The following is a 15,418-nucleotide window of genomic DNA, read 5'->3' as shown; positions in this document are numbered from 1 at the left end:
GTCAACGGCAGATGCCATCTCTCTGGGCCTATATTCCTCCTTAGAACACCTGGAGAATGAAGACGCATATGTAAGGCTCCTTTTCATTGACTATATGCTCTGCCTTTAATACCATCATTCCAAATGAACTGATTTCTAAGCTCTGGAACTTGGGCCTCAGCACTCAGATCTGCAGCTGGATCTTCAACTTCCTCACAGACAGGACCCAGTCTGTAAAAATAGGGGACAAGCTCTCCTCTACAATCACTCTGAGCACCGGTGCCCCGCAAGGCTGTGTACTCAGCCCCCTGCTGTACTCACTGTACACCCATGATTGTGTAGCCAAGTTTCCATCGAACTCAATATATAAGTTTGCTGATGACACCACAATTGCAGGCCGTATCTCGGGTAATGATGAGTTTGAGTACAGAGAGGAAATTAAGAACCTGGTAGCATGGTGCGAAGACAATAACCTATCCCTCAACGTCAGCAAGAGGAAGGAATTGGTTGACTTCAGAAGGAGTAACGGACCACAGAACCCCATTTACATCAGTGCTGCGCAAGTGGAACGGGTCAAAAGCTTCCTCAGGGTCAATATCACAAATGACCTGACTTGGTCCAACCAAGCAGAGTCCACTGCCAAGAAGGCCCTCCAGCGCCTTTACTTCCTGAGAAAGCAAAAGAAATTTGGCTTGTCCTCTAAAACACTCACAAATTTTTATGGATGCACTGTAGAAAGCATTCTTCTAGGGTGCAACACAACCTGGTATGGAGGTTGTCCTGTCCAAGACCGGAAGAAGCTGCAGAAGTTTGTGAACACAGCCCAGCACATCACAAAAACCAATCTTCCGTCCTTGGACTCACTTTACACCACACGCTGTCAGAGCAGTGCTGCCAGGATATTCAAGGACACGATCCACCCAGCCAACACACTTTTCATCCCTCTTCCCTCTGGGAGAAGGCTCAGGAGCTTGAAGACTCATACAGCCAGATTTGGGAACAGCTTCTTTCCAACTGTGATAAGACTGCTGAACGGATCCTGACCGGGATCTGGGCCGTTCCCTCCAAATATCCGGACCTGCCTCTTGGTTTTTTTGCACTACCTTACTTTCGCTTTTCTATTTTCTATTTATGGTTTACAATTTAAATTTTTAATATTTACTATCGATTTGTACTCCAGGGAGCATGAAGCGCAGAATCAAATATCGCTGTGATGATTGTACGTTCTAGTATCAATTGTTCAGTGACAATAAAGTATAAAGAATATGATGCACCCCACAGTATAGTCACAATCATATTCAAAATGTACAGAAGTATCTGCCTTAAATACAGTATACAAACAATATACACATTTATACATCCCATTTACTAAAGAAATGGAATAATTTGCTTGTATAACGGGAGAGGTACCATAAAGCCAACCCAAACGTATCATAGGAGTATACTTATATAAAAGGAGTGTCTTTACCAAATGCTCTCCATCACAGAGGGAAGTATCAAATTGTTTTCTGTGCAAATAAATGTTTTATTTTGGAGCAGAGATATATCAGACCATGATAAGATATTTATTTTGTGCTTAAAGACAACTTTTACAAACTTGGAAAGAAAGCATTCTACCACCCCATGCTTGCACAATATCAAAGGTTTTTGTGGTAGTCTGGAGATGAGACCATAACAACATCGTGTGGCACCTCATCCTTTGAATGTCATGGTAGCTCTGTAGTAGTGATTTTTTAACCCTATTTTGCTGCTATTTTGAATAGTGAAACAATATCATTTGTATCTTACTGAATTGCATTACTACTTATGAGAAGGAAACATTACTACACCATTCTAATTTGGTTTTCAGGTTGGAGCAGCACTGAGACCAGCTTTCTCTATTGACACCCCACCTGATGTTACTGCCAAGGCATGTCAAGTATGTGCGTCATTAATTTGTTCTACGTACTCCTAAACTACTTCTCATTCTCTGTGCTAGTGGCTTGACTGTTTTCATTAATTGAAATTTGTAATGGTGGTATCAAATGATCTTTCAACTATTTTAATATAGTGCAGGAGAAAACTTGATCTTAGTGCATTATGTAATCTTAACCACCGTTATGTACTGCATAATTTTCTTTTTGCTGTGATAAGCATTTCAACAGGGCATGAATTGTTGTTTCTATAAATTATTCATTTGTTTTTGGAAAGATTGCATCAAAATTCAATTTGAGATATGTCTCGCAAAAGTTCAATTTTAAAACCTGCATATATTTAAACTTTGGAGGTCCTTGCATCTTCCAGATTTGTTCTGTGCTTTCTGATGCTAAGCAGAATTTTCATTTGGCTGCATTGCACTTTGGATTGGAACACTGTAAGACCATAAGATATAGGAGCAGAAGTAGGCCATTCGGCCCATCAAGTCTGCTCCGCCATTCAATCATTGGCTGATACAATTATTCCGGTCCTCCCCACTCCCCTGCCTTCTCTCCATACCCCTTTGATGCCCTAGCTAATCAAAAACCTATCTATCTCTGCCTTAAATGCACCCAGTGATTTGGTCTCCACAGCTGCTCGTGGCAACAAATTCAACAGATTTACCACCCCCTGACTAAAGTAATTTCTCTGCATCCCTGTTCCAAATAGACGTCCTTCAATCCTGAAATCGTGCCCTCTTGTCCTGGACTCCCCTACCATGGGAAATAACTTTGCCATACCTAATTTGTTCAGGTCTTTTAACATTCAGAATGTTTCTATGAAATCTCCCCTCATTCTCCTGAATTCCAGGGAATACAGCACAAGAGCTGCCAGACGTTCCTCATACGGTAACCCTGTCATTCCTGGAATCATTCTTGTGAATCTTCTGTGAACCCTCTCCAATGTCAGTGTATCCTTTCTAAAATAATGAGCCTAAAATTGCACACAATATTCTTAAGTGTGGTCTCACGAGTGCCTTATACAGCCTCAACTTCACACCCCTGCTCTTATATTCTATACCTCTAGAAATGAATGCCCACATTGCATTCGCCTTCTTCACAACCGACCCAACCTTGAAGTTAACCTTTAGGGTATCTTGTACAAGGACTCCCAAGTCCCTTTGCATCTCTGCATTTTGAATTCTCTCCCCATCTAAATAATAGTCTGCCCGTTTATTTCTTCCACCAAAGTGCATGACTGTACATTTCCCAGCATTGTATTTCATTTGCTACTTCTTTGCCCATTCCCCTAAACTATCTAAGTCTCTCTGTTTCCTCAACACTACCTGCTCCTCCACCTATCTTTGTATCATCAGCAAATTTAGCCACAAATCCATTAATCCCATAGTCCAAATCATTGACATACATCATAAAAAGCAGCCGTCCCAACACCGACTCCTGTGGAACTCCACTGGTAACCAGCAGCCAGCTGGAATAGGATTCCTTTGTTCCCACTCTCTGTTTTCTGCCGATCAGCCAATGCTCCACCCATGCTAGTAACTCCCCTGTAATTCCATAGGCTCTTATCTTGCTAAGCAGCCTCGTGTGGCACCTTGTCAAAGGCTTTCTGGAAATCCCAAGTACACTGCATCCACTGCATCTCCTTATAATTTCCTCAAAAATTTGCAATAGGTTTGTCAGGTTGGATTTTCCTTTCAGGAAACCATGCTGGCTTTGGCCTATCTTGTCATGTGCTTCCAGGTACTCCGTAGTCTCATCCCTAACAATCGATTCCAACAACTTCCCAACCACTGATGTCAGGATAACAGGTCTATAGTTTCCTTTCTACTGCCTCCCACCCTTCTTAAATAGCGGAGTAACATTTGCAATTTTCCAGTTATCCGGTACAATGCCAGGATCTATCGATTCTTGAAAGATCATTGTTAATACCTCCGCAATCTCTCCAGCTACTTCCCTCAGAACCCAAAGGTGCATTCCATCAGGTCCAGGAGAATTATCCACCCTCAGACCATTAAGCTTCCTGAGCATCTTCTAGGTCGTAATTTTCACTGCACATACTTCACTTCCCTGACATTCTTGAGTGTCTGGTATACTGCAGATATCTTCCACTGTGAAGATTGATACAAAGTACACTTTCAGTTCCTCTTTCATCTCTGCATCTCTCATTACAATATCTCCAGCGTCATTTTCTATTGGTGCTATATCTACCCTCAACTCTTTTTTACCCTTTATACACTTAAAAAAGCTTTAGTATCTTCTTAGATATTAGTTACCAGCTTCCTTTCATAATTCATCTTTTCCTTCCTAATGACCTTCTTAGTTTCCTTCTGCAAGTTTTTAACAGCTTCCCAACCCTCTGTCTTCCCACTAGCTTTGGCTTCCTTGTATGCTCTCTCTTTTGCTTTTTACTTTGGCTCTGACTTCACTTGTCAGCCACGGTCGTGTCCTTCTTCCATTCAAAAATTTCTTCTTATTTGGAATATATCTGTCTGCACTTCCCTCATTTTCCGCAGTAACTGCAGCCGTTGCTGCTCTGCTGTCCTTCCTGATAGTGTCTCTTTCCAGTCAACCAGTGGCCATTTCCCCTCTCATGTCATTGTAATTTTCTTTATTCCACTGAAATACCAACACATTTGCACCATTGTTTTGTTTGTTTTTTTCATTCTGCACAGCGAGAGCTCAGGGAAACCGGCATCAAATTCCCTGTATGTGTCCACATACTTGGCGATAATAAAGGATTCTGATTCTGTTTCTGACATTGGAATTCAGTTTCTCCTTTTCAAATTTCAAAGTGAACTTGATCATTTTGTGATCACTGTTCCCTAAGAGTTCTTTAACCTTATCTCTGATCACCTCCGGATCACCAAATCCAGGAAAAGCCAATCCCCTAGTGGGCTCAACAACAAGCTGTTGTAAAAAAGCCATCCCTTAGACATTCTACAAATTCTTTCTCTTGAGGTCCAGTACTGGCCAGGTTTTCCCAATCCACTTTCATGTTAAAATCCCCAATGATTATCGTGACATTGCCCTTCTGACACGCCTTTTCTATCTCCTGCTGTAATTTGTAATCCACATCCCGGCTGCTGTTTGGAGGCCTTATACAACTGCCATTAGGGTCCTTTTACCCTCGTCCTGCACCTTCTGATCGTATGTCATCCCTTTCTAATGTTAATATTATTTCTTATACACAGGGCCACACCACCCCCTCTGCCTACTAACCTACCTTTCCAATACACCGTATATCCTTGGACGTTCAGCTCACAATGGCAGCCATCCTTTAGCCAAGTTTCAGAATGTCATACTTGCCAATCTGTAGCTGAATTTCAAGATCGTCCATTTTACTTCTTATGCTGCGTGCCTTCAAATATAAGCATTTGTTGCTTTCTGTGTTAACTGCACCACGCCTCTATTGCCCTGTAGCTCATCCCACTGGCTGTGATTATACCTCATCTTCTGACTCTCCTTTCTATCATCTCTGCTGCACGCTATCTTTGATTTATTTCTGTTTTCTCCTTCCTCAGCCCTGTCACTCTGGGTTCCCAACCCCCGCCAAATTGATTTAAACCCTCCCTGACAGCTCTATTAAATGTGTCCGCTAGGATATTGGATCCCTTTGGATTCAGGTGTAACCCATTCTTTTTGTGCAGGTCCTACTTCCTCCAGAAGAGGCCCCAATGATCCAGGAACCCAAAGCCCTGCGCCTTACACCAGTCTCTCAGCCATGCATTAACATGCTTGATCGTGCTCTTCTTGCACTTGTTAGCATGTGGCTCAGGCAACAATCCCGATGTTACTACCCAGGAGGTCCTGCTTTTCAGCTTCCTACCCAACTCCCTGAATTCTCTCTTCAAAACCTCCTCCCTTTTTCTCCCTATGTCATTGGTACCAGCGTAATCAAGACTTCTGGCTGGTCACCGTCTCCCTTCGGGATACTCTGCACCCGATCCAAGACATCTCGTACCCTGGCACCTGGGAGGCAACACACCAGACTGACAGAACCTCCTATCTGTTCCCCTCACTATGGAATCCCCTATGACTACCTCATTCCTCATCTTCTTCTCTCCCTTCTGCACCACGGAACCAGGCTCAGTGCCAGAGACCCAATCTCTGTGGTCGTCCTCTGTCAGGTCGCTGCCCTCAACATCATCCAAAACGAGGTAACGATTACTGAAGGGGATGTCTACAGGGGTGCTCTCTACTATCTGCGCTCTTCCCGTCCCTTCCCTGACAGTCACCCACTTATCTAACTCCTGCAGTCTTGGGGTGACCAGCTCCTTGTAGATCCTATTTATCTCTTGCTCACTTTCCCTAATAAGCTGTAGGTCATCAAGCCGCAGCTCCAGAACACTGCTCAGTTGCTGATCATAGAGCCTTACTGTTTAATGCCTCAATGCAGATAAGTTGAGCATAGTCCCAACAAAGTACATGCTACACTACCTAGAGAAATAATTATTATCTAGTCAGAGTTCTGGGAGGCTTCCATTGGTCAGAGTCGACCATGGATGTTGGGTCCTGGTTGACTAGATACACAAGCTTGAGCAGTACAAAATGGAGAATGAGTTGTTGCCTATATAGTGAGCTCCCCCTCGCCATGCATCTGATCAACCCAAAGGAACATCAGAAAGCATTACAATTTGGCATCAGCAGTGTTGCAGGAGTTGCCAATCAGCATGAACTCAACATAGGACTGCCTGAGGGACTCCAGATCCAGATTTTTCCCTTGGGGTTGACTCCTGGAACCTTCCTCATGAGTGGGTATAACCGCAAGGTAGTGGAGGTTTGAGATCAGTGTTTTCCTCATTCTAGATGAGCCATCAGCCCCATCTGCCTGAAGCGATTGGTTTTATGACGAAATGTTTCTGCCGGGCTTAGTAGCTAAGGCATACGTGAAGGCCAGGAGTAGGACTTGGTTATCAGAGGCTATCTGAGGCACACATCATTGGGCGCATTTAATAGGTAGTAGGAGCTTGTCCTCATTAACAATCCTGGAGGTAGCAACCTCGAGGAACCTAGTCATAGAGTTGGGAATAGGCCTATCAACTAAACATCCACACTGAACAAATAGGCACCTGAATTAGTTCTATTGATTGCATTTGACCCATAATCCCTCTAATCCTTTACTCTACAGACAGTATATATCCAGATGTTCTTTAAATGCTGTAATTGTACTTGCCTCAACCACTTCCTCTAGCAGCTGATTCTGTGTACCCACCAAAGCCTGTGTGGGGGGAAACAATCCCCCTTAGTTCTCCTTTAAATCTTTCTCCTTCTCATCAAATCAGTGTCCTCCAGTTTTTTACTCCAGAAAAAGTGTAACCATTCACCTTTTCTATGCCCCTCTTGATTTTATACACCTTTGTAAAATGTCACTCTTCAGACTACTACGCTCCAAGGGAAGATGGCCCAACCCATCTAGTCTCTCTATGACTTAAGCCCTCCTGTCTGTAAAGATAGCATTTGGCATACTGTACTTGCCTTCATCATTTAGTGCACTGAGTACAAGAGTTAGGACATCAGTTTACAGCTGTGCTAGATATTGATAGGGCCACACTGTATAGTCACTTTCAGGGAACTTTACACTTGTATACCAGGTCTCTGTTCTACAGCAAGCTCCAGGGCCCTGCATTTGCTGTACAGGTTCTGGCTTGGCTTATTTTCCCAGAATGCAACACTTCATATTCTATTCTGTCCTTGGCCATTTTCCCAGTTGATATAGCTTCTGTTGTAATCTTACTTAACCCTCTTCACTGTCCACTGTACCACAAAGTTTGCTGTCATGTGCAAACTTATTAACCATGCCAACTAGGCCCTTATCCAAGTCTATCTAAAGCATATTTATTCACAGGCAAAGAGGAAAAAAAAATAAAATAATGTTGGACTGAGCACATTAACATGCTTTATTTGATGACTTGATTGGTAGAAAACCTGGTCCTGAGAACTGAATAAAAGCTCTGTGATGATATGATGGACTCTTGTTTTTGATCATCGTACAGTAATGGTTTTTAACTGCAACTTTATCTAATTGACATGTAGAGCATCTGTTCTTCAGTACTTTATAGGAATTCTTTTCTGTTGTACCTGTAAATGTAAGATGTTTTGAATTAAGTTGCTGTCTGATCTTCTTTTCTACTAAGTAAACTTCCAAACTCACGATTGACTGACAACTCAGCATTCAATATACATTCTAAGTGCATTTGAAGAAATCAGGCGATTTGTTTGATCTGAAGATTTCTCTTCAATTCTCCATTAGGTTTGCAGTGCCTGGATTGGAAGTGGAGTTGTGAATGACTTAAATGATCTTCGAAGAGTTCATCAGCTACTGGCAACATCCTTGACCAAAGTGCAAGCTGGGAAAGAAACAAAGAATCAGCTGTACAATGAAAGTACCTCCACTATGGAGAACGTAGCTGTTGTGAAAGCATGGGCGGAAGTATGTGGCACTTGTTACAAATTCAAATAAGCAGTTGAATTTAGTCTGAGAATCTATTAATTCTGTTGGTTACTAAAAATTGTAGATAATAGCCCCCATTTACTGGTCAGGATGAACCACAAAAACTGAATGCCCTGGTAGGAACCTAGTTCTAACAGCTATTTCCAACCTTCCTGATTAAGGTTCTTCTGGTGTCAGTTCCTTCACATAAGGAAAATAAAGGGGTGGGAAGACAGGGAAACTGTGTGGGCAGGCTGCAAAACAAATCCACTCATAAAATCACTTTGCTATCTCGTCAAGTTACACTTTACTTGGTTGATCTGAATCATCCAAAACAATGTGTTTGAATGTCTCTAAAATTAGAAGCATTGAAGAACATTTTAAAAATCTATTTCAGAAAGTAATGAATCTGAAGTTCTTTAACATTTAAAACATAATTAATATTTCATTAAATTCTAAATATGCAACTCAGTGGTGTCCTCTCTTTAAGCGTTATTAAAATTGATTAACTTGTGTTCAATGTTAGTCTCAAGATGGTGATCAATTTTTTAAATCACTTAACTACCCCAATAATATTATTTTCCATGGTGTGGAAATCCTTGCGGCACAATACATTTTTAGACCCCAGCTTAAAAACAGAGATATTACCAAATGTGTTCTGTTCTGGTTGCAACCTTGAAACTGACACCCAGAAGATGGGGTACACTTAGGGACAACTTGAAAGACTGGCCCAGGACAGGGAACTCTGGTGAGCTGCTGTCGGCGGCCTAAGCTCCATAGGGATGATAGGCTTACCTAACTAACTGGGGGAGGGGTGTCCTGCTCTGGTTGGTTATTTGTAGCATGTGGTTAATGCTGCCTACTTGATGTAAATTTTCATTGCAAAGACAGATGAACTTTGTTTAAATGTATTAAAAGAAAGCTAATACTTAAGCAGTGATTTAAGCTAATGAAATCAGTGCAATTTGATTTATACAATTTGATTTCCACAAGTGGTGTTTCAGTTGTTAATGTGTTTTTAAAGATGATCTTTTCAGTAGGGAATCTTAAGCCTTGGAAGATAGATAAAGTTATGGAATTGGCAAGTGTTTGAAGGAAGTGAGAAGACATCATTTCAATGTCATGGTGTTATACTGATTTGGGTAGTGGTGTAGAAATCATTTAGGAATTGGGCAGATATTTTCAGTGGTCCATTATTTAATTGGGAATGAATCATCTGTTTTGCATAATGAGTTGCTATAACTAATAAAAGTAGATTATAAAATAATGTGAGTAGTAGTAAAATGGCACTGGAATCATGACTTTGTATTGATTGCTTTTGGAGATGGATATAATTTTGTTTGGACATTATGAACAATCATAATGATGGATGATGAACCCTATCATAGTACTGTTGAGAATGAAGTTATAATATGCAAATATATTTTCAGGCCATTTTGCATCTGAAAGTAATTATCTTCAGAACAATGTAAATATTGTTGAAATCACATTCTTTTTGATTTGTGTTTTGGTGTGATATAAGGTGAATCAACTACACATAAGATTAGTGGAAAAGATTTTGTGCTAAATATATATGCCGAGGAATAGACTTGAATGGAAATTGCTATCCAAAGGGAGAACGGTGAATTCAATAGAAGCAAATATTGGTGGAGAAGAATCTCAGTGGGAAAGGGAATTGACTTCAATTGGACAGATCTATAAGGATCTAAACCAAAGAATGAATTGTTTAAAGTTACATTCGTTAACCTATAGTGTGGAAAGAGTAGTGAGTGATAATATATCAGACCTATTTATTATGTTTGGCTGTAGTTCCATACCAGGATCTCATTTTAAGGCAGTGATTCATGTCATTTGTTACGGTCAGAAACAATGACATTATTTTTGAAACCTTGTTTTGTTAAAGATTGAAAAGTCAGCAATTTAGCCTTAAATATCTTTGAACTAAGTATTCTAAGAGTAGTTTATTGTGTAGTAGAACATCTAAGACTTATGACATTTTAACTACATTTTCAAGAAGATTTATTTCCCATCAAATCTATTTCTGTTGGCTTACTTAGTATTCATATATTTTCTCCTAGGTTTACATTGTCACAGTTGAAAGGCAAAAAATGTGTGCACCAAGACAAACGCAATTCCAAAAGGTTGAAAGCTCTGTAGCTGATGACTCCCGGGATGCAATTTCTGCTGGGGATGGTCTTCTCAGTTTGGTGCAGGCAGAATTGGGAACACTGAGTAAACTTTGGCTGGCTGTACTGCATGATTATGCCCTTCTCACCTTGTCTCCAGAATACACAATTCAGCTTCCAGCTGGAGGTAAAAATGTTGATATTCATAATTTTTGCTTAAACGTTGGCAATTGTATAAATTTAGTTGATAATGTCCCGGAAGAAAAACAGCTTTGAATTAGAACTTAATGATTCAAATCACAATTTTAATCAAGGCACTCCTGATTTGGTTTTTAAACTATTAACTGTTTGTGTAACATAGAGTTACTGTTTTAGTAGTTAGGGTTTAAGTCATGCAACTTATTAGTGGAATTGTCACAAGTATTCCAACAAAATGTTGAAAATTTTAAAACAGAATTTTCATTTGATTTTATTTTCATTTGAGGTTTTGCTGCTTTTAAGATGGGATATTGTGATCATTTCAGTGCTTTTCATACAGAACTGGTCTTGTGAGAGTTGTGTTGTTTTTTTTTCACCATACTAAACTCAGATTATGCTAATGTTATTTTGATACTGACTGCAAAGTAAATTCCAAGAAAGCACTTGACAGAAGTGCTTGTCCTTTTCTCAGTGCTTTGTTGAACCACCTGGCAATTTAATTATGAAGAGTAAAGTGAGCCAGGTGTAGCTGAAATGCCTTGTCTTGCCATTGTAGAACACCAGAAACTGATGTGTTGGTGAAATACTTCTGTAACACCTCCTTATTTTTACTTTATCTATATTAATCTCATTTTAAATATTTACAATTACGTTACTTAAGAATTATTCAGTTCTCTGCTGTGTCCTTTAGCCACAATTTTGACTTGCCCTTGCAGTTGATTACCTTATCAAATCTATTTGTCACTTAAAAGCACTGTCAGTTAATCCTTGCTGTAGGTATCAGTCTTTTGAAAAATGCAGTCTACCTGACTGCAAGTGCAAGTTGGTGAAATCCAATCCTGATCCAAAGATTCCCAATGTCGTCCTCAGACTTGAATTACAACTCACGTTGCTGTGATTGCTTCAGAAGCATTCAGGCAATCTAATATTTCTATTTTCATCAAGTCATAAGATCCGCTTACAGTTGCTGAAGTCAAATCTCAGAACCTTCCTCGAGCTCTCGACATCACAGACGTGTTCCCTCTATTGCAGCAGAGAGCTATAGTATTTTTAAATTTTACCCCAGTGGACAAATGTTCTGTACTGAGATATAAAAGCCAAAGAACTTGTTCTGATTCTTTCATTTGCTAGGTTCGTTAATCTGAGTTGACTCAAGCACCCTGAATTGGGTTATCAGTCTAAATTCTATTTACTTATTCCTATATTGAAGACTTTTGGAAAATCCTACTCTGTTGAGAATAGGATTCATGATTGGCATTAAGCAGAAGCCAACACTGTTATGGCTTGCCAGAACAAGAATAGTGGAGGTTTCAAAAAGTTTCCAAAAGAAGGGAGGGCGTTCAATATGCTTTATAGAAATTTTAAGAGTCCATTATTACTTGCCCCCTATCTTGAAGAGGAGGTAAACAGAAGCACATGGAGTTTTCCAATAGATATATGATGAGGCTTACTGAGAATGCCCAGCACTGCCTCTGTTTCCTTAGAAGTTTGGGATGATTCGGCATGACATCTAAAACTTTGACCAACTTCTATAGATGTGTGGTGGAGAGTTTATTGACTGGTTGCATCTGATATGGAAACACCAATGTCCTTGAACCATCAGACTTGTGAACCCGTGGGGATAACTTCACTTGCTCCATCATTGAGCTGTTCCCACAACCTATAGACTCACTTTCAAGAGCTTTTCATCTCATGTTGTTGATATTTATTGTTTATTTATTACAAACACGAGAAAGTCTGCAGATGCTGGAAATCCAAAGCAGCACACACACAATGCTGGAAGAACTCAGGAGGTCAGGCAGCATTTATAGAAATGAATAGATAGCCGATGTTTCAGGCCGAGTCCCTTCATCAGGATTGGAAAGGAAGGGGGAAAGATGCCTGAATAAAAAGGTGGGGGAAGGGAGTGGAAAGAAGCTAGCTGGATGATGATAGGTGATGCCAGGTGAGTGGGAAAGGTCAAAGGCAGGAGAAGAAAGAATCTGATAGGAGAGTGGGCAATAGGAGAAAGGGAAGCTGGGGGTAGTATTAGGCAGATGAGAAGAAGTAAAAGGTCAGAGTGGGGAAAAGAGGAAGAGGTGGGGAGGGTGAGGGAAATATGTTCACCAGGAGGAGAAATCAATATTCATGCCATCAGGTTGGAGAGTACCCAAGACGCAATATAAGGTGTTGCTCCTCCACCCTGAGGGTGCCCTCATCTTGGCAGAAGAGGAGGCCATGGATGGACACGTCGGAATTAAAATTTTCGGCCACTGGGAAGTCGCACTTGTGGCGGACGGTGCAGAGATGTTCTCCTCCACCCCCTTTGCTCCCCACTCTGACCTTTCACTTCTTCTCACCTGCCTATTACTTCTTCCTTTTCTCCTATTGGCCACTCTCCTCTCCTATTAGATTCTTTCTTCTCCTGCCTTTGACCTTTCCCACCCACCTGGCTTCATCTATCACCATTCAGCTAGACTCTTTCCCCTTCCCCCTCCCCCCGCAACTTTTTACTCAGGCATCTTCCTTTCCAGTCCTGAAGAAGGGATTTGGCCTGAAACAGCGACTGTTTATTCATTTCCATTGATGCCATTTGACCTGCTGATTTCCTCCAGCATTTTGTGTGTGTTGTTTGTTTATTTATTTCCTTTTGTATTTGCACAGTTTGTTTTTTTCACATTGGTTATTTGTCCACCCTGGTGGGTGTGGTTTTTCATTGATTCTATTGTGGTTCTTGGATTTACTGAGTGTGCCTGAAAGAAAATGAATCATGGTTGTTAATGATGACGTGTTTGTACTTTGATAATAAATTTACTTTGAATTTTGAACATTTTGGTTAATCTAATATGAAGAAAATTAACTATTTGTATCAGAACACAAGTCACATTTTTCTGGAATGATGAGTTTAAAAGTATTGTACTTAACTGCAGTGTAAGCCTTCTCTGTCATTTAAGCTTCATCTCAGCATGATTGGCTTACTTGAAAGTAGTTTGATAAAGAAGTCGGGAATAAAGAGAGAAAAACAAAGGCAAATATGATACCAACTAAGATTCACTAAACTGATGATAAGTGAAATTCAGAACTAGCTCTGGGAATTTGTTTTGTTAGTTTACTGGTTGCATCAGTGTTTAATTATTTAATTTTCTGTCTGATTTGTGTAGTGTTACTGAAGCCGAAGCTAAATGAAGTTTTTTCTTACCATGTGTTCACTCAATACAGTAATCTGTCTAGTCTGATAGTGGTGCTTTGTGTCAAACAGAATGATTGAATCATCACAAAAGTTAAATTTTATATTTAGAAACACTGATTCTGTTAAGTTATGAGATTCTTGTCTGAATAATGAATTGAATTTATCTAATCAGATATCATTTCTATTCATTTTTCTCTTAACCTACTAATTCTGAGAATCTCTCATCAAAATATTAATCAAACAGTAATTTATTCCATCTTCTATGACTAGGTGGTGCCTTCTATACCTCAGAAACCATTGAGAGTGCAAGGCCTCATTATTGTAAATCATGGGCTCCTATCCTTCATGCCGCAGCATTGTGGTTGAATAGCACAGGCTTCGTACTGATTGACCCGGATGAAGGCTCTGCTTCTCTATCTAGACCTGTAACTCCAACAATGTTGGGTCATGAATCCAACTTGACAAGTGCAGTGAAGTCTCCAGAAGATGTAAACACTGATAGATTCCATCTAATTTTAGGTGAGTAAAGCAACTACTCGTTCTTACTAGAGAAACTTCTCTTTCTTAATAGACTTCTACATAGAAAATATGCATGTGCATATTCTCAGGGGAAAAAAGTTCCATTTCAAATAAATGTCATTCATGGAACTCCAGTGCATAGAATTTTGGTAAGTATGTTACTTAAATACTGGAACAACAGGAATTCTGCAGATGCTGGAAATTCAAGCAACACACATCAAAGTTGCTGGTGAACGCAGCAGGCCAGGCAGCATCTCTAGGAAGAGGTGCAGTCGACGTTTCAGGCCAAGACCCTTCGTGAGGACTAACTGAAGGAAGAGTGAGTAAGGGATTTGAAAGTTGGAGGGGGAGGGGGAGATCCAAAATGATAGGAGAAGACAGGAGGGGGAGGGATGGAGCCAAGAACTGGACAGGTGATTGGCAAAGGGGATACGAGAGGATCATGGGACAGGAGGCCCAGGGAGAAAGACGGGCGGGGGGGGGGAGGGAAACCAGTGGATGGGCAAGGGGTATATTCAGAGGGACAGAGGGAGAAAAAGGAGAGTGAGGGAAAGAATGTCTGTATAAAAATAAGTAATGGATGGGGTACGAGGGGGAGGTGGGGCCTAGCGGAAGTTAGAGAAGTGGATGTTCATGCCATCAGATTGGAGATTCCTTATATTCCTTATATTCCGTCTGGGTAGTACAACAGCTTATATTCCGTCTGGGTAGCCTCCAACCTGATGGCATGAACATCGACTTCTCTAACTTCCGCTAATGCCCCACCTCCCCCTCGTACCCCATCCGTTATTTATTTTTATACACACATTCTTTCTCTCCCTCTCCTTTTTCTCCTTCTGTCCCTCTGACTATACCCCTTGCCCATCCACTGGATTCCCCCTCCCCCTTTTCTTTCTCCCCGGATCTCCTGTCCCATGATCCTCTCATATCCCCTTTGCCAATCACATGTCCAGCTCTTGGCTCTATCCCTCCCCCTCCTGTCTTCTCCTATCATTTTGGATCTCCCCCTCCCCCTCCCACTTTCAAATCTCTTACTAACTCTTCCTTCAGTTAGTCCTGACGAAGGGTCTCGGCCTGAAAC

General features: G+C 40.8%; 1 protein-coding gene across 2 annotated transcripts in view; it reads left to right on the top strand.

The window, feature by feature from the left end:
• The window catches only part of heatr5a (HEAT repeat containing 5a), a 133,405-nt gene that overhangs the window by 91,499 nt on the left and 26,488 nt on the right, over nucleotides 1-15,418 (top strand). For both annotated transcript variants that reach the window (XM_072267284.1, XM_072267278.1), the window contains 4 exons: nucleotides 1,829-1,897; nucleotides 8,146-8,325; nucleotides 10,404-10,638; nucleotides 14,089-14,337. In XM_072267284.1, the coding sequence (XP_072123385.1) occupies nucleotides 1,829-1,897; nucleotides 8,146-8,325; nucleotides 10,404-10,638; nucleotides 14,089-14,337 (733 nt within the window). The remainder of the gene's footprint in view (nucleotides 1-1,828; nucleotides 1,898-8,145; nucleotides 8,326-10,403; nucleotides 10,639-14,088; nucleotides 14,338-15,418) is intronic.

Source organism: Mobula birostris, chromosome 1, assembly GCF_030028105.1.
Source record: "Mobula birostris isolate sMobBir1 chromosome 1, sMobBir1.hap1, whole genome shotgun sequence".
In the NCBI taxonomy this organism is placed as follows: domain Eukaryota; kingdom Metazoa; phylum Chordata; class Chondrichthyes; order Myliobatiformes; family Myliobatidae; genus Mobula; species Mobula birostris.
The sequence above is the reverse complement of the archived record's forward strand: the minus strand, read 5'-3'. Positions and strand labels throughout refer to the sequence as shown.